Genomic DNA, 22,529 nt, shown 5'->3' with positions numbered 1-22,529 from the left:
GGGCTGATGCAGGGTTAGAGTTTGGGTGCTGCTGAGTGTGGGTGAAAGTGGTTATGTACCCACCTATGGGTCAAAGGTCAGGGGGAAGTGGGGGATCAAGACACTGGAGGTTCCCCATGATATTGACCGGCAGATGTGCCAGGAATGTGGTTGAGGGAAAGCTGCGAACAAAAAAGGGCGCTGTGTTGGCTTCCCTGGTGGCGCAGTGGTTGAGAGTCCGCCTGCCGATGCAGGGGACGCGGGTTCGTGCCCCGGTCCGGGAAGATCCCACATGCCGCGGAGCGGCTGGGCGCGTGAGCCACGGCCGCTGAGCCTGCGCGTCCGGAGCCTGTGCTCTGCAACAGGAGAGGCCACAACAGTGAGAGGCCCGCTTACCGTAAAAAAAAAAAAAAAAGGGCGCTGTGCCCGCAAAGTGTGATACCCAGGCTTCAGTGTCAAAGCGAAGCGGTTGTGGACGACAAGATCCAGGGGCTGGCCACCGGAAGGGGTTGCATGCTGTAGAGTGGAGGTGAAAGCCACTGGCCTGGGGGACTCAAGGAACCGTTAAGGCTCGTATATGGCTGGGACATCCATAGGGTCATTGAAATGATATTTCACCAGGATGATATTTCATTGTGGGTGGGAAGAGCTTCTAATAGGTCTTTTTAGAGAATGTGGAATAAACAGTTAAGGCCCGAAGAAGGAGGCAGAGAGAGAGAGATGCCCCGAAGGTTGGATTCAGTCTTCATGCTCCACCAGGATTTGCTAGTTAGGCAAAATGAGCTCTTTAATGTGCATTTGGCCTTGCAAAGTTGAGTCGCGAAATGTCTGCCTCAGTGTCACTGTTGGCATCCTTGAACTCGTATGGGATCAACGGTCGTATGATTGCGTAGGTTACTCTCATAGCTGATCAACCTGAACAATTTCAGAATTACGGACAGGCGTGTCATTCTGACTTAAGGGTAACATTGAAATTAACGGTCACTTTCAAACGTAAATAAGCAGTCTAGAAGTTATTAGAGTGAAAATCTTACACACTTTAGGGACTTCCCTCGCGGTCCAGTAGTGAAGACTCCGTGCTTCCAATGCAGGGGGCACGGGTTCAATTCCTGGTTGGGGATGCCATGCAGCATGGCCAAAAATTTTTCAAAAAAACAATCTTATCAGTCAGTTGAGGGAGAAGTGTGTACTTATCACAAAAGAGAAGCGCTTCAACAATGAGGGCCGTGAAAGTAGACAATTCTCTACACAAAAATAAGAAGCATTAAGGAAAAAAAAACCACGAGGGTCCCCAAAACACATTTTGTTCTCACCAAACTTCCAAATAACATATTTTATTAAAACGTTTGAAGAAAACAATTCTTCCTTATACTTTGGAGTCTGTCCAGGCTAAACCTTCACACACAAAAATGCTGGTCAAAACAATTGCTATGCCATGCTAGCAATTTCTAGTCATTGGAGATGCAGGAATTTTGAGATTAGTGCAAACTAAGAATCCTTCTAGGAAAACCTGTTACCGAAAACCAATTTTCTTGAATTATAATCTGCAGTGCTTGAAAGCTTAGTGATATTATTGGACGTCGAGTTGAAAGTGACATCCGGTCATGCGAATGTCAAGTCCAGCGACTGCAGTACCATCTAGCAGCTGAAGGTGCTGGGAAAACTGCAGCTTCTGTTTTATAACATCAAGCATTTGAAATTTGATTACCAACATTGCTAAACATAAAATTGTAATAATTCGATTGTTTCGACTAAATTTTAGATTTATTTTCATATTCCAGAGGTTCATTTTATGATGGTAAGCCTCCTCATCTGACTATCACTGGCTGACTATCAATTTGAACACTCGGACATTTGGCCCAAATGTCTATTTTGTGCACGTCTGTTAGAGAGAGGGGAGGCATTAGGGATAGTTCAGAGCTGCCAGCACAATGTCACCTGCTGAAGGTTACGGGCAGGAGCTGGAAGCCAACAGAGGCCCACCGGCTTCCCCCAAGTCCCCCCTCCACTGCCCTGCTCCTGGCAGGGAAGGCCAGGGAATGACCCTCTGGAATGACTGGCAGGCCAAAGGGTCTGAGACAGGGCCTCCTACTCTCTTCCAGCCTTGCACGTGGGAACATCGAAGTCTTCTTCCCTCCCCGCCTACGGCAGGACCACCCTGAGCCGGGTAAGGTCCCAGGACGGAGGTCACAGGCCTCGTGAGAAGAGTGTGCATGTGGGGCCCGTGAGGGACTGAGCTACGTGGGCACCCAGGGGGGGCGGCCAGACCCTTACAGTGAAGGGAGACGATGTGGAACGCTCCAGCTTCCTCTGATTCCTTCGTGTCCTTTCCAGCTTCAGTCCACAGACTTCAGCCCATCCGGGAGTGAGACCGAAAGCCCAGGTGAGAGGCAGGGCCGACCTGATGCTGGGAAAGGGGCTCAAGAGGCCCCTGGAGCAGCCCGTGTCTGCGATGTGGGCAGGGCTCTGGCTGGAGGTCGGGGAGGCTGAGCTGGCGGGTTTGGAAGCCTGCTGACCTCAGAGCTGCCTCTGAACAATGGCTCTTCTCTCCCACAGGCCTGCAGGTGAGTGCCTTCTGGAGGGAGACACGTGGAGCGCGGAAGCCACGGACGGAAGGGGGACTGTCAGCGTTGGGGGAGGGGTGCGGGGCTACGGAGCCACCTGGTGAGGACATAAGAAGCCTAGGGTAAGGCTGGGGAGGCCTCCCTGCCCCACTCTGGCTCACTGCGGCTTTGGTCTCCCCAGAACGGAGAGGGCCAGAGGGGGAGGATGGACCGGGGGATCTCCCTTCCCTGTGTGCTGGAGCAGAAGGTGAGGGGCAGGGGCAGAGGCAGGGGATGGTGGGCAGGGGACAGAACCGTCTCTATCGGGGGCTGGCCAGCTTGGGGAGAAGCCAGGGAAGTGAATGCACTGAGGGGTCCTCCTGGCTGATGATGGGAGGGGCAGCACGGAAGTTGGGGGAGTTGGATGGCAAGATGGCATGAGCCCCCATGGCCCCTGCAGGCTGATAAGGGGGCCTGGGGAATGGAGGGGGTTACGCTGACAGGGACCTCGAAGAGCCTGATACTTACTGCCCGCCTCCCCTCCCCGCCAGATCTATCCTTACGAAATGCTGGTGGTGACCAACAGGGGGCGAACCAAGTTGCCTCCAGGTGTGGATAGGATGAGGCTTGAGGTACGCAGGGAGAATGTGCTGGGCGGGTGAGGGGCTACTGACGGGGCAGCGTCCCCTGCCCGGTGTGGGGGAAGGTGGCCCAGCCCCACCCTGTGCCTCCTGTCCCTACACTGCCGCTGTGTGTCCCCCTGCAGAGGCACCTGTCAGCAGAGGACTTCTCAAGGGTCTTTTCTATGTCTCCCGAAGAGTTTGGCAAGCTGGCTCTGTGGAAGCGAAACGAACTCAAGAAAAAGGCCTCTCTCTTCTGATGGCCCCCACCTGCTCTGTGACTGACCCTCACCCTTGCTGCTTCAGGGCTCTGGAGCTGGGGTCACTAGACCCCAAAGCATCATCTCTGGGGGGAGCAGGGTGGTGGGGCAGAGGTGGGGTTGGCTCCGTTGCCGAGGTCGAGGGAGAGCGAGGCCTCTGCAGTGCTGGGGCTTGGGGACGTGGACCTCCTTCCCCATGATGAGCTAGGGGTGGGGGCCCCTTCTCTCATCCCTGGTCCTCGCTGCACAGGGCAAACCCAGCGTGCACTCCAGCACACGCAGAGATAGTGTCTGCACCCTCTCCCTGCCCCCACCCCCGTGTGAAGGTCCCCAGAAGAGAGTGACGAGATACGAACATGACACTTAATGGTCAGGCCTGTCTGCTGTCCCGACCAATGGGTGGGAAAAACCCTCGGGCCTGGTAGGAGGCACGTGAGGGTGGGAAGCAGCCACGCAGGCAGAGAGCGCCCAGGACCCTGTGCACCCAAGCACTCCTCCGCAGCTCACCTGGGACGGGTTCCCCTGCACCTGGGCCTCCCGCCGCTCAGCCTCCAGCAGGGAGGCCACCCAGCCCTCTAGCTCACCCTGTCCTCTCCTTGTGACCCCCAAGCTTCAAAGCCTCTTGCTCCAGCCCTGAGGCTTCCCTAGAAGCCTCGGCTTAGAGTGGAGATGTCGCCTATACAGACCCCCAGCCCAACATCAGCCTTCAGGCTGAGTCAGCTAGAATGCTACCTTCTAGCATCCAGGGCCCGGGCAGAGCCCAGGCCTTTGGGCTCCCCTGGACGGGATGAGGAGCCAGGCTGAGAGTCCTGGCTACCAGGTCCCACCCACACCCCTGCATCCCCCACCATGCTCTCTAAAGAATGTAATTTATTGGGGCACCCCCCAGCTGCTTTCCTCACCTAACTCTCTGCCCTACCTTAATCACGCTCCCAGCTTTTCTTCTCTCCAAATACACGTGTATATAATTATATATATATATTTTGGCCGGGGTCTGGGTTTTGTTCCTGCCCAGACCCCGACATCCCTTTCCGCCGTGTGTGTGTGATGATGCTGGGGGAGGGGGACTCTGCTTGGAATTAAAAGGTTGCATCGGGGCCCCAAATCTACTTGTTCTTTATGAGCCACCAGATGAGCGAGAGGGACGGGTGATGCCAGGCGAGAAAAGCCACGGAGCGGGGGTTCAAATGGCGGGGTACACGGAGCTGGAGGAGAGAGAGCGATGGCATACCTCCTACCCTCCCCCATCCCTGGGCCAGAGAAGCGGGGGGCAGTCTAGCAGGTCCTGTCTGCCTCCTCTCCTTCAGGGGCTGTGCAATGGTGACATGGATGAGGGGACAGAAACTCACACTCTGGAGCATGAATATAGAGCCAGCTGGGAGAAAAGACTCTGCCCTTCACTGGGCCCCTAAATGCACCCCCTTGGCGGTCAAGCTCATCAGCAGCTGACGTGGTTGTACCCCTCCAGGTCTATGATACTCACAGTTCAATAGGGAGGCCAAACACCCAGTAAAGGTCAACTGTGTAGGAGTGGGCAGTGAGCTGATTGTCGAGGGTCAGGCGGGGAAAACTAAGGGGTGGAGAAATGATGGGGGAAATCCAGCAGGAGCAAGGGTCAAGTGGAGGCCAAGGGAGCAGGAGTAGCTTGGTCCTGGATGACTTGGCAGGACCGCCCAGGGGCAGTAGACATGGAACGGGCCTGCTGCAGTGGGTGGAGGGGGTGAAGACGGGACTGGAAGATCAGAAGGACTTTGGGTGTGAGGGCCGGCGGGGATGGGGCTGGCTCACCTGTGGGGAACAGAACCTGGGTTTGGGCACCTGAAGAGGTACGCAGTCCAGAGGACCCGGTGAGTTGGAGGGGGCCCTGCGTGTGAACCCAAGACTGGACCTGGCACCTGAATCAACTCTCCTGCCCTTGGAGGAGTTTCTAGCCCCTTTGGCTGAAACAAAAGCAAAGTGGATAAGAACTGCTCAAGTGTGAATGATTAAACTGTAGGAGTTCTGCTACATGCACAACATTGATCGTCTTAACAAACTTGCGAGGTCAACGGCACAGGTTGTTTTCATCCTTCTCGAGAATGAGAAAACTGTGGAAGAGAGACATTTCACAAGCCTGAAGCTACAAGCAACTAATGATTGCAGACTGGAAACACACATCCCAGTTTCTTCACTGCTAACCTGGGTCATTCCCAGTATAGACACAGTTGCCTCTGCAGGGGCAGCAAAAAGAGGAATGGTACCCACACACACGTACCCAGGATTAGGTGTTCAGCAAAAGTTTGGAAGGCTTATCCCGTTCTGGCATGAGGGAAACAGGTGACGAGGCCAGCACCCCCCTGTCCACGGAGCTCCCAAGCTCTTGAGCACCAAGGGGTGTGAGGAGTGTTTGATCACAGTGCACTGGGAAATGTTTGTGGCGCGAGCAGACTGGACTCGAAGTCCTAAAGGATCTGAAGTTCCTGAGAATTTAGAGCGGCGCAAAGTGGAGGTCTGTCCTAAAATAAAACCTTGGTGATTATTTAGTCCATTGGTTTCCAAACCTTTTTAGTAGTCAAATCTTTTTAAAAATTAGATCTTACTATGAGCAATTAGAATACATTTATAAATTTATTTATTTATTTTTTTGGCCATGCCACGCGGCATGCGGGATCTTAGTTCCCTGACCAGGGATAGAACCTGTGGCCCTTGCAGTGGAGGCACGGATTCCTAACCACTGGACTGCCGGGGAATTCCCTGTAAGTTGAAATGTTAATTATTAATGAAATCAATCAATGAGAACAAGGAAGCTATTTGATGGATATAACAACTTTAAGTCAAGCGTTGTATATGACAGCCGCCCTTTCACCAAGCACAGGATCTAATTTATTCTTGTATTTGGTTGCACAGTAGGAGAGAATTCTGATTCACACAGATAAGTAGTTACAAAGTTGCGGTGGTTTAAAAATGCATGCAAATGTGAACGGTCACATTCCTCACGTTGTTGAGCGGCAGCAGCTAAGCCCCATCTCTTTGAATCTGGGCTTAGTGCCTTGCTCTTTCAAACTGTTTATTCTGCAACAGCCTTCTACCTTCATTTACGCTGACAGGAGGGAAGGGTTTATTCAAACATCTTCTTCCCAATGAGCTAACCTGGCAGCAGAATTTAAATACATCGGTGGGCTCTATCATATATACAAGTATGTCCACTGACTTTTATTAGAGCTTTTGAAATAAAATTTTAAAAGTTAAACCAAATAAAAGGTTATAAATTTCTTATACACTTCCCCTATATTCTACAGTTCCTTGAAATATCTTGAAGGAAAACAAGTAGATTTAATCCATCCAGCCTGCTTCCTTTACCTATGAGGAAGAAGACCCAGAGAAGAACAGTGTTGGACTGACTCCAGATTGCTTTTTTTTTAATTAAAAAAATTTTTCTGGCCACGCCATGCAGCATGCGGGATCTTAGTTCCCCGACCAGGGATCGAACCACTGGACCGCAAGGGAAGTCCCCTAGATTGCTTCTTGATACACAAAATAGGCTTGTTTCTTCCCTTTGTTCTTATACTTTTTGGCCTAAAAGCCTGCTCTCATTTCCCGTAGGCTCCTCACCCGGGACCAATTGTAGACGAGCTGTTTGAAACATCTATTTTCCCTAAGCAGCTGCCAGTGAACTGAGATCCAAATACTAGCTCAGCCGAACCCTGGCCTCCCCGTGACTCGGTCTGGACTGCAGGCTCCACTCCACAGCACATGGCCAACTCTGGGCAGGCGTTGCCTCCTGGGCCTTAGTCCTACTGGTGAAAGGGGCCCCAAAGGCAGAGCCAGTGCAGTGAAACCCTAGTACCCCACAGCTCCAGGTCCTCAGATCTGTGACAGGGGCTACCCACCTTCCCTCGTGGGACCCCTGGTGCCTCACCCTCTCATCAGATGGTGTCAGGGCTCAGCAGGAACACATTTTGAACAGATGTCAGCCCTATCCTCAGGAAGAATCTCTTTCCATTCCTGGGGTGTAGAGGTGGGAGATGGGAGCAGGGAGATGGGGAATGGGCTTTGAACTGGCAGAGCTGGCTGCTAGAAAGCCCCCTCCCTAAGGTCCCAGCTTTTGACATTCCTGGGAACCCTGCTCTGGCTGAGGGTTCTGCCTGTTTAACTCTTGGGTGTAACTTTCCCAGTGTGTCCCCGACACCGGAGCCCCACCTTCTGTTTCTCTCCTTGGTGCATCTAGAAGGGCAAAACGAGGCCAGTGTGACTTCCTCTGCAGGACCTCTGGACCAGCACTGTATCCACTTAAATTAACAAGCAACCGGTGAAATAATTTTTATAATATATTTGGTTAACTCGATTTATCTAATAGATTACGTTTCAACTTGTAATCAACATAAAACATCATTAGTGACTATTTTACATTCTTTACTTTGTCTGACATGTCTTCAGCACATGTTAATTAGGACTAGCCCGTTTCAGCTCCATAGCCACGAGTGGCCAGTGGCTACTGTGCTGGACAGGGGTGGGGGAAAGAAGTCACGCCGGCCCCGTTTTGCCCTTCTAGACGTATCAAGGAAAGAAACAGGTGTGTCTCGTGTGTGTGTGTGTGTGTGTGTTTGCTGGGGGGGGACACACTGGGAAACTTATGGCCAAGAATTACACAGGCAGAACTCTCAACCAGAGCAGGGTTTCCCGGAATGTCAAAAGCTGGGACCTTAGGGAGGGGGCTTTCTAGCAGCCAGCTCTGCCGGTATAAAGCCCATTCCCCATCTCCCCGCTCCACGCCCCCATTCCCCCAGGAATGGAAAGAAATTCTTCCTGAGCACATGGCAGTCAGCTGTTCAAAATGTATTTCTGCTGATCCTCGACGTCACATGATGGGAGGCTAAGGCATTATGGGGTCCCACGAGGAAAGTCTAGAGACTTCCAGAACCCACAAACCTTCTCATCCCTCATGGGAAAAACCTGTCTGGTTCCACTCGCCCTTCTCTAAGGGTAGTTCGCTCGCTGCCTCCTGGTTCACCAAGAGGCCCCGGCGGACTTGACCCTGCCCCTCCGCTGCCCCGGCTGCCGGCGCCCCCGACCCCGGCACCCTTCCTTGCTGCCCGGCCCGGCCACGTCGGCTGCCGGCCTCTTCTCCTACCCCAAGCTAGGCCAGGCGGGGGCGGTGGGGCGGGGCGGCCGGGGCCCCGCCTCCCTCGCCGCGCCTCCGGGTCGCCGCCTGCGCCCGGGAGCTCCGCCGCCTCCGCCGCCGCCGCCGCCGCCACCGCCGCCCGGGAACCGGGAGCCGGGCCGCCGTCATGCTGAGCCGGCTCGGGGCGCTGCTGCAGGAGGCCATGGGGGCGGTGAGGCCGGGGACGCTGGGGCGCGTGGGGCCTGCGCCGGAAGGGCGGGCGCGGGGCCGGGGGAGGAGCCGGCCGGCACGCGGGCGGGCGGAGGGCGCGGGCCGCCTCCAGGAAGGGACCCCCCCACCCGCGCCGTGGTGCCCCTTCCCGGGCCTCCTCACTCCCCCGGCGCGCCCCTCCCGCGGAGCGCTCCCCGCTTCCAGTGGCTTCTTTCCGAATCGCGCGTGTTCCCAGCTCCTCTCCAGGTCGCTCCGGCCCCTAACCCTTCTCCCCGGATTGCTTCCTGTTTATTTCTCCTGCTCCCCGAGTCTCTTCCAATTCCCAAACTCCTCTGTGCCGAGTGATCCCTAGTCACCCAATAGTTTCTTCCCAAAATTCCCCCCAAGGCCCCTCCCCCAGCTTGGGTGCCTTCCTCCTCCCCCACGCTCCTCCCTCCCTGGTCACCCGGCCTTAAAAAATAGCTGCCCCTTACCCTGGTTCCGAGCCCTCGGCCGCTTCCAAGACCACACTCAGGCGCACTCTGCCCTCTCACCTTGGACTTGGGAAGTGCAGGCTCCGGACTGGCCAAGTCCCCAGGAAGGGTACAGATACAGTCGGGGGGCGGGGGGGGGTGGCGGGAAGGGGGTCGCCTGGCCCAGGAAACAGCCGTCTGCAGGGTACAAGCGCGGTTTCCAGAATACTGTCTCAACACCAGGCCAGCCCGAGCCCCACTGACCTTGAGTCAGGAGAGGCCAGCTGCGGTGCGGCCTGGGGCGGCCAGCGGGGACGAGGAGTGTGTGTTTCTGCCATTTTCTGTTGGGGTTGAAGGCTGGTGAGAGGCGCCCGCGGCGGCTGTTCTCTTCATTGAGCGAGATAAAAGTGCCGTTTAGATAGGGTAGGCGGGATGCCCTCCAGTTAAAGCAACCCTGCCAAGATTCTGCCTGTAAAGTTAACAGTTCTTTTGTCTCACAGTATAAACCCTCCCCCTAATTGATCAGTTGAGTGTATCACATGTTCTCAGGAGAAACACCCTTGGGTTGCATCCCCTTCCTCCCCAACACGCACACCAAATCAGAGCTTGTTAATGAGTGAGAACAGTCTCAGCCTTAAGCAGACTTGTGAAGAAAGTGAAAAGCTTCAGCTCTTCCTCCTCTCCCACCCGCCCCAGCCCTGCCCTAGCCGGTGTTCAGGAGCCTCCGGCCATCCCGCCTCAGGAGGGGGTTCCAAAATGATCTCTCCTCCCTTCCTCCCCATCCCCAATCAAAATAACTGTCATTTTAGAAAGTAATCTGACACTCCTTCATACCTCTCTGGAAAAGCTCCGTACACAAGGTGGGTGGACTGGATAGACAGGACCCTAGCCCTGAGAAGTGAATTTCTAATGCTTCCTATGTGGAAATTTCAGTGTCAGTGGCTGCAGGAGTATTGCTGGTCAAGGGGGATATTTTTAGGCAGGTGATCTTAGGCCCCTCAGTATACAACATATAGATGACGCCCTGGAAATTTGGCTGGCCCTGTGCGACCATCAGGAGAGATGGGGACCCCTCTCCCTCCCACCCCCAAGCTTGAGCATAGGTCTTCCCAGGGCTGGGTCACCGGGTTAAAACCCCCAGCAAGTTGCTTGACTCCTAGTTAAGGAGGAAGAGTGCTCCTTCCTGCCCTCTTCTGACAAAATAGAATAGCAATCTTTAGTGTTATTTGTAAATATAATATTATCTTAAAAAATTAATCATTTGGTGCAGTTTCCTTGGGCTGGAGTTACAGTAGCTAATAACAGATTCAGGTAAAGATTACCCCCCTGCTTTCTTAGCTCTAACGGTCTGTTTTGGCTAATCTTTGTTCTCCTGTTTCTCCTTTTCTTGCTGGATTTTTTTTTTAATTTATTTTTGGCTGCGTTGGGTCTTTGTTGTTGCGTGCGGTTTTTCTCTAGTTGTGGCGAGCAGGGGCTACTCTTCATTGGTGGTGCACATGCTTCTCATTGTGGTGGCTTCTCTTGTTGCGGAGGACCAGCTCTAGGCGCGTGGGCTTCAGTAGTTGTGGCACACAGGTTTCAGTAGTTGTGGCTCACAGGCTCTAGAGCACAGGCTCAGTAGTTGTGGCACACGGGCTTAGTTGCTCCGCAGCATGTGGGATCTTCCTGGGCCAGGGCTCTTACCTGTGTCCCCTGCATTGGCAGGTGGATTCTTAACCACTGTGCCACCAGGGAAGCCCCTGGATTGTTGTTTTTCGAGTTAAGTCCAGCTTAAGGCTTTAGGAGACTATAAATGAATTTTAAGGCTAGATGAGACCCCATCACAGGCTTATGCGATGACTGTAGCGTGGTCAGAGGGCTTTCCCAGAGACAAGGAACTATGGAAGGGGCTGAAGGAGTTTGCTGAGATATTTAGTAAATATCAATGAGTAATCACTCTGTGCAGAGCCCTTTAGGGGCAGGCAGAAACAGAACCCTGGCCCCCAGGGAGCTCACAGTCTCCCGGAGAGATGACTGCTCACTCAACAATAATAGCATCACGTAGAATGTGATAAGATGCTGTCACTCCATATGGATGGTGTGTTTGGAACGACTGTGCGAGGTGCCACTCCTGTAAGAGTCGTGGTCCCCACAGCGAACTTTGAGAGAAGACAAGACTGCCTGGGCCGCCAAGGCCGGGGGAATACTTCAAGGCCTCTGATTCAGTGTGATTGCTTCCTCCTCTTGTCATAATGGTCTGCTAAGCATTCATCCTGCGTCTGTCTCCTACACACCCGCAAGATGACTCTTCCTCACACAGTTCCGATGTCACTGACCTGCACCCGGCGGCCTGCAAAACAATAAAAAATTTAAAAAATTAAAAATAAAATCAGACTTCTTGGTTTGGCCAAGAAATTCAAGGCCCCACACACTCATCAATCCATCCTTGGCCCCGACATGCTTTGCAAAGTTCCTTCTGCAGGAAATGTCTCTCCTGTTTCTCTAATTGTTGAAATCAGACCCAGCTCTTCAGGTTTTAGTTCCCGCACGACCTCAGTAAAGCCTCTTTGTTCCACTTGTTGGAAGTGACCCCTCTTCGCCCGAAGGTCATTCTCCACCTCTCCTGTGTTCTCACACTACTTCAGTAGTTGAGTTATTCAGCGTGTTTTATATTCTCTTCTCCTCCACGGCATGTTTCTGGAGGACTGGCTCTTAGACAGCCTCGTATGGCTTGTAACATCAGGCGTGGTGTCTTGTACGTGGTAGGCACTCAACAGATACCTACTGAGTGAGTTATGGAAGGAGGAGACACCCCGTCCTGTGGTGCAGTAAAGCGTGAATTTAGAGATGCAACTGGGGACCACAGAGATGGCTTTGTGGAGGTGGTGCCCCTGAGCTGGACCTCACTGGGGACTGCTAGGACCTAGACAGGTATAGGGGAATACGGGGCCTCCTGGACAGAGGCGTGGCCGGAGCAAAGACTAAGAGGTAGGGATATAGGTAGGGACTATGCGTTTTTCTCCAGCAAAAATTTACCCTGCAAGAAAAGAGAAGAAATGTGCTTTTTTGGAGAAGTTTTTAGGGGAACTGGTTGTTACCAGTTCCAGGTTAGTTCCAGCTGGGGCATGGAAATGGAGAGAGCACTTTGGGAAAGCGGGGAGGTTCGGGGGGTGCTCACAGCAGATCAGAATTCCCCCTGGGGCGATCGAAGGAGTCAGAGGAGATGTGGACAGGAGCAGAGCGGAGAGGAGCTAGGGGTGCACGGCCTGTAGCCGTGGACAAAAGATGCAGCACATTATAAGTAAGGTACTTTCTTAATATTTCGCTAACGTTATCCATCTGGCTGAACTGAGCTGTCGTGGCCTTCAACCCGGATTTTCAGAATCTCAGACCAAGAGGGACCTGAAAGCTTTGTCTTTGCCACATTTTCCATCTGTATCATTTTGATTTTGTTTTGGTGGTGCTCTCCTGTTTCCCTCTATGTACCTCTGTTGTAGCATAACCACGATATATAGAAATGATCTGTTTCTGTGTCTGTTTCCCCTACCATCAGTCTTAGCTGCTCTGGGACAGGGGATATAGAATCATGACATGTGCTCATGTCACAGCATTTCCAGGAGGGGAAGGGGGTCTAAGGAAAGGAACCAGGAGATGGTTGGCAGATACAGAGACAATGTGCAAATGTCCTGGAGAAAATGCTTAACTGTTCAATTTGAGAACCCACGATCACGGTGCCTCGTCCAGGGCCTAGCACACGTCCGACACTTAGCAGACGGTGGAATGTCCTTTCTTTTTTTTTTTTTTTTTTTTTTTTTTTTTTTTTTGCGGTACGCGGGCCTCTCACTGTTGTGGCCTCTCCCGTTGCGGAGCACAGGCTCCGGACGCGCAGGCTCAGCGGCCATGGCTCACGGGCCCAGCAACTCCGCGGCATGTGGGATCTTCCCGGACCGGGGCACGAACCCATGTCCCCTGCATCGGCAGGCGGACTCTCAACCACTGCACCACCAGGGAAGCCCTGGAATGTCCTTTCTGATGAGTGCGGCGACCACTTAGGTTGTGTCTGCTCTCTCCACAGCGAGAGCCCAGCATTGACCTGCTGGAGGCCTTCGTGGAACACTGGAAGGGCATCACGAACTACTACATTGAAAGTACAGGTGGGGCCTGGTCTCCTTCCGTGCAGGGATCCCTGGAGGGAGCAGGGAGGAAGGTGTGGGTGGAGTCACCCTGCAGCTCAGAGATGCAGGTGTCCTGAGGAAGGTGACATCCGCTGCTCACGAGTTCAGAGTGGGGGCTGCCCCACCCTGACCTTCTGGGAGGGGACCTGTGTGAGGTAGGAGTGGGGACAGGGAGGCTGAGGTCTCACTGGCCTGACTCTGCAGCCCAGGGGTTGAATGCCACTTGCCCCCAGCTTCCAGTTGGGCAGAATGTCCAGGCCTTCAGTCTCCAAGTGCCTGGGCCCTGTGCCTAGGGCTTACTGATTAAAGAAAAGAAATGGAATAAATTCCTCTTTTCCGTGAGCCAACTTACAGGGCATTTCTCTTGTAGAGACCTGGCAAGGCATGTAGCACACCTGGTCCTTCTCCCCAAGCCGACACTCTAAAAAGCCAAAGCCTTGGGTCATCTGGGCCCATCAGGATCACTCACCGAGGGGGCAGCGTCTCATTGGCTGCTTTGTAGTCAGTATGCTGGGATTGGTGGAGATGCACTGGTTGCCAGGTAACCTTTCCTGCATCCCTAGCCTTCCACCGCCTGGAGTTCAGACTGGGGTTTGATTCCAGCCTGCACCTTTCCTAAAGGCTTTTTTTCCAGCCTCAGCCAACCCAAGAAATTAAAAGTGGCCTTTGGACACTCTGAGGGACCCTCTGAGCGTTCTGTTAGACCAGGTTCCTCAGTCTTGGCAATGGTGACACCTGGACTGGATCATTCTTTGTTGTAGGGGGCTGGGGGGGGGGGTGTACAGTGTATGTTTAGCAGCAACTCTGACCTCTACCCACTAACTGCCAGTAGCACCCCTTCCTTCCCCATTGTGATAACCATAAATAGCTCTCCAAACATTGCCAGATATCCCGGTGAGCAGGGGCAGGATCACCCCCAGTTAAGAACGATTGCTTTAGACTGAAGATCCCTTTTGTTTTTTTAAGCTGAGATATAATGGACACATTAGGTTGGCCAAAAAGTTCGTTTGGGTTTTTGTAGCATCTGACGGAAAACCCGAACGAACTTTTTGGCCAAGCCAATATAATTGCTGTAATCAATTGAATATACTGATTCAGTACATGGAGATATGGAGAAATGATCCCCACAATGTCTAGTTAACATCTGTCACCACACATAGCTACATTTTTTTTTCTTATGATGAGAACTTTTAAGATCTTCTCTGTTAGCAACTTTTAAACATAAAGTATTATTAACTATAGTCACCATACTGTACATTACATCCCCAGGACTTATTTTACATCTGGAAGTTTGCAGCTTTTAGACTGAAGATCTCTTGACAGGGAGCCCCAAGCTACCAGAGACTAGGAAAAGATCTAGAACTGCCTTGGGTCCACCTGGGGCTTCACCTGGGCCCAATCCGTTAATTTCCAGACTGGTCCCTGGACCGGAGATGCAGGGGCGGGCGAGGTGAGCTGCCCTGCTTAAAAGCCAATGCTTTCAAGAAAAGCTAGGGGGTGCTCCAAGGCCAGTCCCAAAGTACCAAAACTTTCTTTATAAAAGTACTCTACCCTCTGAGACTGACTAAGAAAACCCCACTAATCAGCTTCTCCATTAGGACCTGGGCACTGTGCAGTGAGTTTGAGTCTGAACCCATGGTCATGCATGGATTTTTTTTTTTTTTTTTTTTTTTTTGCTTTATAAAAAAAATAGAGTATTGCCTTCCTTGAGTATAAAAGAGACATAAACAGGCCCCAGGAGGTTATCTGTTTGGAAGCTGATCGAAGCTGGCTTCTAAATAGTATAACAGAGACCCCTGAGCCCACAGCTTTCCACTCAGGCCCAGAGCAGGCCTGAAGCCCTAGCAGGTGTGCTTCTGTAGGCCCCAGGGTTCAGAGAAAAAATGCTGCTGCTTTGCTCTCATAAAGTGCTGGGGCCTGCACACATGCTCCGTCAGAGGGCTGTATCCCGGGCTTCATCTAGGAGGTCTTTTGTCTTTTTAACTAGAGAGGCATCGACTGTAAACTTCCCTTTTCTCTGGTCTCTGGCCTGCTCCAAGTTGGCCTCCACCTCCCTCCACCCCCTAGGCCCTGTGGGCTTGACCCCATCCAGCCAGAGTGCCTCTCTTCACCCCATTCACCTTGTTTGCTGAATCTTGATTAGATGAAAACACCCCGGCCAAGAAAACAGATATTCCCTGGCGGCTGAAGCAGATGCTGGACATCTTGGTGTATGAGGAGAAGCAGCAGGCGGCGGCCGGTGAGGCGGGGCCGTGTCTGGAGTACCTACTGCAGCACAAGATCCTGGAGACCCTGTGCACGCTGGGCAAGGCCGAGGTGGGCAGGACCCCGGGTGCCTCTGGAGCTTTCCACCTGAGCCGGTGTCCGGCAGGTCTACCTGTGCTCCTCCCGGTGCCCACACTGGGGGCGGGGCACTGAGGCTGTCTCAGAACACCCCGAGGCTTCGGGCCCTTGCTTATTTGCTTTGGTGGCGTGTTCTCGCTGTCGTCGGGGTTAAGGACATGTTTCCTTTCGTTCAGTCCGCGTTCGTTCATCAAAGATGCACTGAGGACCAGCCGTGTGCCAGTCTGTGTCCTGGGCACTGGGGACCCGGCAGTGATTGAAACAGGCGAAAACTCTAGTGGGGAGAGGCAGAATAATCAAAGGAGCCCACGTATAGTATGTTCAGTAAGGACAAGGTTATGGACGAAAATAAAGCAGGAAGGGGGCGGGACTTCCCTGGCGGTCCAGTGGTTAAGACTACGCGCTCCTGATGCAGGGGGCACGGTTGGATCCGTGGTAGCAACTAAGATCCCGCATGTGCGGCCAAAAAGGAAAAAAGCAGGAAGCGGGCTTGGCAGCGTAGAGGAGGCCAGTTTCCAAGCGTGAGGGAGGGAGGCTGGCGGAGAAGGCCCCTCCGCGCAGTGAGGGGAGGAGCGGTCTGGGCGGGGGCGTGGCCTCGCCGCCTGACTGACAGGCACTCTCCCCCGACCCGCAGTACCCGCCAGGCATGCGGCAGCAGGTGCTCCAGTTCTTCAGCAAGGTTCTGGCCCAGGTGCAGCATCCCCTCCTGCATTACCTCAGCGTCCACAGGCCTGTGCAGGTGAGGGGCCCAGAAGCTAAGGGGCGTCTGGGGGTGAGGCCTATGCTTTCAAGAAAAGCTAGGGGGTGCTCCTAGGCCAGTCCCAAAGCACCGGACCTTTCTCGACAAAAACACCCTCTGAGACTCTAAGAAAGACCCCAAATCCAGCTTCTCCATCAGGACCCGTGCCGCAGGTTTGAGTCTGAACCCACAGTCGTGCACGGGTTTTTTTTTCCTGCCGCCCCATTCTTCCTTCTCTTCCCTGCCACCCCATTCCCCTCTGTCTCTGTCCTGCTCCACTTCCAGAAACTTCTCCGACTTGGTGGGACAGTTCCTGGATCCCTCACAGAAAAGGAGGAGGTGCAGTTCACCACTGTCCTCTGCTCCAAGATCCAGCAGGATCCAGCCCTGCTCACCTATATTCTAGAAGTGAGCGCCTCTGGGGAACAGGAGCGGGAGGGCCCAGACCCCAGGGCAATCCCCCGTGGCCCTTCTGAAGAAGCAGGAGGATGGAGCAGGAACCGGGGAGGCACTCAGGCAGCTTCCCCTCCAGCTCCACGCTGAAGCCGCCCACCCTGTATTCCCAAGGGGCCATCATGGGGCGTGGTCTGCACCACAGCCTGGCCTCACGCAGCCTCTCTTGCAGGGTAGAAAGACCGTCGGTAGGAAGGAGGCATCCAGAGAAGCCACCGCCCTGCTGAGAGAGGCAGCCGGCGTCAAGAACGAGGAGCAGCCCCACAGCAAAGCTCCTGACAAGGGTGCCCGGGCCTTGAGCACCCAGCTGCCTGCTGAGACCGAGGAGCCAGATGGAGGCCCTGGGGAGAGCACCCTCATCACCTCGCTGATTGGCTTGTGCAAGAGCAAGGTGCCGGCTGCCGAGACGCAGGGAGCAGGGATGGGGAGGGCGAGTTGCTGGGAGGGCACTTGGGGGATCCGCCGCACGTCACTGAAGTCGTACCCTTATCCCCTAGAGAGGTCGGGTGGCCCTGAAGGCCCAGGAGAACCTGCTGCTCCTGGTAAGCGTGGCTTCCCAGGCAGCTGCCACCTACCTGGTGCAGAGCAGCCCTTGTTGCCCTGCCATCGTCGAGCACCTCTGCCAGCTGTACCAGTCCCTGCCCAGCTTCCTGGACCCCGCAGACATTGCCACTTCAGAGGGCATCAGCTGGAGGTAGGCGCTCGGCCAGGGAAGGCTGGGCTGCATCTTCAGTGGCTAGAAGCCCTGCCCGTCATGTTCCCGGTAGCGGCTCTTCTTGTTTTCCAGGGGGCATGGGGACCCCTGCTGGCCACCGTCTTCCTGAGGTCACAACCCATGCCCAAGGGCCTTCTCGCCTTCCAGGAAAGCATCACTTTGGCTTCTGCCCTCAGAGCCCCCAGTAGAACTGACCCCCCGCAACAGAGGTTCTAGGGCAGAGGGCAAAAGGGCCCAGCTTCCTGGACATAGCTGAAGCAGGCCTCACAAACCTCCCTCGCTCTCCCTCAGGTTACCCAGTGCCCCGTCTGATGAGGCTTCCTTCCCCGGCAAGGAGACCTTGGCTGCCTTTTTGGGCTGGTTTGATTACTGCGACCACCTCATCACAGAGGCACACACGGTGAGCGGGGTGGGCGATGGCAAGGCTCTCCTTGGGTGTCCCCCGCTTCATGGTGCTCTGTTTGTGTCTCTCCCTCAAGGCCCCAGGGGGTCTCTTGGGAGCTGGGTGGGGCCCGGGGTCAGCAGAGACCCTCTACCTGTTGTTAGGCTCTGTGCAAGGACACAGCTGCTTCTCAGTGGAAAATTGCCGATCGGAGGTAAAGTGTGTTTGAGACGTGTTCTTTGGCGCCCAGGTGGTGTCGGAGGCCTTGGCAAAGTCTGTGGCTGAGAAGTTATTTGTGGACATTCTGCAGCCCCAGCTCCTGCATGTGTAAGTTCTGTGCAGTTCCCTTGGGCGTAGCCATAGTCTGGGCGAACCACCCACCCCACCAAGCCCCTTCCTGCGCCTGAGACCAGGGACCTCCTTGTCCAGAGTCATGGGAGTCTGTGGGCTCCGTCAGTTGATGTTTGCCTGTTCCCCTGACACACTCGTGGCTCAGAGCTACGTGGGCTAACAAAGGCCTCCCACCCTTGGACTCTAGGACCTCAGGAGGGGGTGGGGTGTGAGCAGAGAAATACCAGCCAAAAATGCAAGGGAACCAGGAAAGTGCGCTGCCCCCTACACCCCTTCCCTCCCTGCCCCTACTCTGGTCTCAAGGGCCCCGCCTGGCTCAGCGCGCCCTGCCTGTAGGTCTGAACAGAGCATCCTGACCTCCACCGCCCTGCTCACCGCCATGCTGCGCCAGCTCCGCTCCCCTGCGCTGCTGCGGGAGGCCGTGGCCTTCCTCCTGGGCACGGACCAGCAGCCTGCAGCCCCCGAGGACAGCCCTCACACCCTGGGCGGCCACCTCGTCAGGCACTGCGACCACCTCTCTGATGAGGTGAGGCGGGCCGGGCGGGCCCTCCTCTCTAACAGCTCCCTGGCCCCCAACCCCTGCCCAAGGGACTTCCTGAAGCTTCTTCCCGTTTGCATTAGCTTTCCAGGTGGTTCTACCTTTGAGGCCATTGAAATCCAACTCCCCACCCCCACCCCCGCCCCCGCCCCCAGCCAAAAAAAGGCAGAAAAAGGCAGTGACCCAGTGATTGGTAGCCAAACTGCTTTTGTCACGCAGTTAATTTTCTGCGATCACATACTTGTGATGCCACGTTTTATTTTGCAAAATGCTTTTATATTCATTTGGCTTGTTTGAAGCTGACAGCTCCAGGCCGTTTGTTAGACGTGGAAACTGAGGCTCCGAGGAGCCAGTGGGCTTGCCTGATACCACGCCTCAAATTAGTAATGGGACAGGGACCAGCCAGACTTCCGGTTCCTGGGCCAACACCCATCTGCTCCCCTTAAAACCTGCCACCTGAGCCCCCGGCTGGAGGAGGTGACCCCCTCCTAGGGGGACTCCTCTTAGCTGGGTGAGCACTTCCCAGGCACCCCTAGAGGCCGGGGTGGGGAAGGGGTGTCCTGCTGACCGCTTCTTGTCCCAGATCAGCATCGCCACGCTGCGGCTGTTCGAGGAGCTGCTCCAGAAGCCCCACGAGCAGATCATCCACAGCCTGATCCTGTGCCACCTCGAGGGCCGCCCTTACGTGGCCCGGGGCTCGCCCGAGCCCGAGAGCTACGAGGACACCCTGTAAGTGAAACCCAGTGCCTCGGGGAGGCCTCAGCACCCCACACCAGTTCCTGCGTTCACTGGTGCCTCGCTTGTCTGCCCTGGCACAGAGATCTGGAGGAAGACCCCTACTTCACGGATGGCTTCCTTGACTCTGGCTTTCAACCCTCCATGAAGCCTCCCCCTGCCCCTGTCACCAACCCCGATGGCAAAACAGCGGTGACCGAGATTGTCAACAGGTAGGAGCAGGTCAGGAAGTCTGAGCCACCTGAGTTTTGTTCCGTCTTTGGCCACAGCCCTGCTGGGGTGCAGCCAGGAGAGTGTTCCCTCGGGGCTGGAGGTGGAGTGGGGAGAGCAGGGCGGCCCAGGCGGGGACACCTCCACACCTAGGGTCCTGTCTCTTAGTTTCCTCTGCCTCGTTCCTGAGGAAGCCAAGACCTCGGCTTTCCTGGAGGAGACCGGATATGACACGTACGTCCACGATGCTTACGGACTGGTGAGTGTCAAGGCCTCTGCCAGCGCCCAGTTCTCACCGCTCAGAGCGTGGGGTTAATACGCTCTGCCTCTGCGATCTCCCGCCCAAGGTGCTCCCAGCTCTGGCCAAGTGCCCGAGCCCCACCTGCCTGCGTGGCTCCCTCTGTCTGCTGGTGCCTCCTGGCCGCTGGGTCCACTCTTTTAACTCTCCCCTCCTGTTTCAGTTCCAGGAGTGCAGCTCCCGAGTGGCGCCCTGGGGCTGGCCACCAGCTCTCCCACCCCTGGACCCCCATGAGCCCGAACGGCCTTTCTTTGAGGGTCACTTCCTCCGAATGCTGTTCGACCGCATATCCCGGATTCTAGAACAGGTGCCCGACAGGGCTGGGCCCCTGCCACAGGGCGAGGGCCTCTGGAGTCCTTCAGGAGACCAGGGCCCAGCCGTGGGGGTCCAGTCATCTTCTCTGCTCTGGCTCCACGACCCCCCTCAAGCCCCACCTTTCCCCAGGCGGGAAGCCCCGTCTCGCCTCTGCTCCACATGCCCTGACGTGCCCTGGTCCTCAGCCCCAGGGAACCCATGACACACACATCACATGCATCTCCAGCCCCCGCGCGCGTTCACACTGGCCAGGCGCCTTGCTGGGGGGTGGGGGGGGCGCAGAAGTGCTCACTGCCTGTGCCAACCCTTGCTTGTCCACCGTGCTCTCCACAGCCGTACAGCCTGAACCTGCAAGTGACCTCAGTCTTGTCCCGGCTCGCTCTCTTCCCCCACCCCCTTATCCACGAGTACCTCCTGGATCCCTACATCAACCTGGCCCCTGGCTGCCGGAGCCTGTTCTCTGTGCTCGTCAGGGTAAGGATGCCCAGGCCAGAGGGAGCATGCCAATGCTGAGGACAGGAAGGGAGGGGGACAGGACAGGGGTGCTGGGGGCTGCAGGAGTGGGCACCCTTGCCAGCTCCAGGGGAAAGCACTGGTACCACCCCCCTCCCATGGTGCGACAGAGCAAGGGACCCTGCGGCAGTGTCGCTGGTCTCCTCCTCAGTCCCCTCTTGTTCCCACTCTAGGTGATCGGGGACTTGATGCAGAGAATTCAGAGGGTGCCCCAGTTCCCAGGCAAACTGCTTCTGGTGCGCAGGCAGCTGATGGGCCAGGTCCCCGGGGAGCAGTAAGTAAGAGAGGGAAGCGGGTGCCCAAGGAAGAGCCCTGGGGTGGGAAATCTAGGGCTTCCGGGTGGGGGAGGCGCCAGGCCGGGGACAGAGGAGGGCCCGTTGCTGAGGCCTGTGGTTCCTCACAGACAGAGGTGGCTGCTGCCGGGTGATCCCTCACAGACACTGGGATACCACGCTGGCACGCTCCCCACACCTCCCAGCCATGACCCCCGCCATGCTGTCTCCTTCAGGCTGGACCACCAGACCCTCCTCCAGGGCGTGGTAGTCCTTGAGGAATTCTGCAAAGAGCTGGCTGCCATCGCTTTCGTCAAGTTCCCCCCACATGGTCCTCACCTGCGCCTCTCTGAACCCCCGGAAGGGCACGTCTGAACCAGGAACACGACACCTCTGCCCAAGAGCTGCCTCCCGCCTGGCACTGCCGCCACCACTGTCCTCCCGGGGTGGGGGCTTGGCTCCGTCTCCTTCACATCCCGGGGACCTCCGCCTGGGTGGAGGTCTGGGCTTCCACTCTCGGGTTAACTCAAGACGACCTTGGCCTGTTGGCTCCACCAGACTGGGTTTCAAGGAGTGGGTCTCCGAGGTATCAGAAGCCAAGTAGCAAAAGAGGTGGCTTTCTGGGCAGCATGGTGTCCTCGGGGCCTTCTCTGGGGAGCTGGGTGACGGCCAGGTGAGCCCCCAGACCCAGAGCTTCACGTGTCCTGTGCCTGTCACCTGTCTCTGTGGGCCATCTGTGGCGAAGGCCAAGACCTGAGACTCATTCCAGGGGCACGAGGGGGAGTGAGCTGATAGCTCTGAGGCTGGTCAGGACCACAGGCCAGAGAGATGCGGGCACGACCCTGTCTCTGCCACACCAAGTACCGTAGATGCTGCCGAGACTCGACGTTTCCTCTCCTGCCTTCTTGGCTGAACCCCTGGGGGAGCGGCCGTGGACAGCAGGGGAAGCCCCTCTTCCCCCTCAGCCCTCCTGGAGACTGTTGCACGATTGCCAACAGCCTCATGGCAAATGCCCAAAGCATGCTCCGCACCCAGCTGGGGGCAGCCGCTTATGAGAAGCTTGATGCAGCTGCAGCCAGGGTGGGAGAGGGCCTGGGGAGCCCGGGGGGCTGGATGCCAGGCTCCAGCTCCAGCTGGTTTCTCTCTGGCGCCTTCTGAACTTGTCTCGGCAGGTCCACGACACCTGGGCAGAGGGGCTCAGAGACCGGGGGAGGCCAGGCCTTGCCCTTAGCATCCTGCCAGGGTTCTCCATGGAATTCAATCCCAGCGGTGCTGGAAGCTCTGGGTCCGGGTGAGGCCAAGATGCCCACCGGACCGTGGGCCCCACCCCAAGGCCTGGCCGGGGA

The 22,529-nt window shown here is 55.7% G+C and overlaps 2 protein-coding genes across 14 annotated transcripts in view; both read left to right on the top strand.

Moving 5' to 3' along the window:
• DMTN (dematin actin binding protein) overlaps positions 1-4,499 on the top strand; it is a 28,886-nt gene extending 24,387 nt beyond the window's left edge. For 7 of the 11 annotated variants that reach the window (XM_049711568.1, XM_049711571.1, XM_049711570.1 and 4 more), the window contains 3 exons: positions 2,082-2,146; positions 2,314-2,362; positions 2,536-2,684. In XM_049711568.1, the coding sequence (XP_049567525.1) occupies positions 2,082-2,146; positions 2,314-2,362; positions 2,536-2,669 (248 nt within the window). In that variant the 3' untranslated portion in view covers positions 2,670-2,684. Of the gene's footprint in view, positions 1-2,081; positions 2,147-2,313; positions 2,363-2,535; positions 2,685-2,724; positions 2,791-3,073; positions 3,155-3,288 lie in introns of those variants that run through there. The other 4 variants (XM_049711573.1, XM_033429670.2, XM_049711575.1 and 1 more) reach the window with 1 other exon arrangement.
• Positions 4,500-8,576: 4,077 nt separating this feature from the next.
• FHIP2B (FHF complex subunit HOOK interacting protein 2B) lies at positions 8,577-21,709 on the top strand. 3 transcript variants are annotated; one of them, XM_033429668.2, is made up of 17 exons: positions 8,577-8,714; positions 13,220-13,298; positions 15,463-15,635; positions 16,297-16,401; positions 16,687-16,809; positions 17,027-17,245; positions 17,352-17,548; positions 17,861-17,969; positions 18,202-18,278; positions 18,639-18,828; positions 19,424-19,569; positions 19,659-19,787; positions 19,954-20,044; positions 20,247-20,390; positions 20,732-20,872; positions 21,085-21,185; positions 21,420-21,709. In XM_033429668.2, the coding sequence occupies exons 1-17, from the start codon at positions 8,670-8,672 to the stop codon at positions 21,556-21,558; spliced, it is 2,208 nt and encodes a 735-aa protein (XP_033285559.1). In that variant the 5' UTR covers positions 8,577-8,669; the 3' UTR covers positions 21,559-21,709. The 3 variants fall into 3 exon arrangements, with proteins under 3 accessions (XP_033285559.1, XP_033285558.1, XP_033285557.1); XM_033429667.2 differs by having other exon boundaries at positions 18,606-18,828; XM_033429666.2 differs by having other exon boundaries at positions 18,606-18,828; positions 21,315-21,709.
• The last annotated feature ends 820 nt before the right edge of the window (positions 21,710-22,529 follow it).

This window comes from Orcinus orca, chromosome 6 (genome assembly GCF_937001465.1).
Source record: "Orcinus orca chromosome 6, mOrcOrc1.1, whole genome shotgun sequence".
Taxonomy (NCBI): Eukaryota; Metazoa; Chordata; class Mammalia; order Artiodactyla; family Delphinidae; genus Orcinus; species Orcinus orca.
The sequence above is the reverse complement of the archived record's forward strand: the minus strand, read 5'-3'. Positions and strand labels throughout refer to the sequence as shown.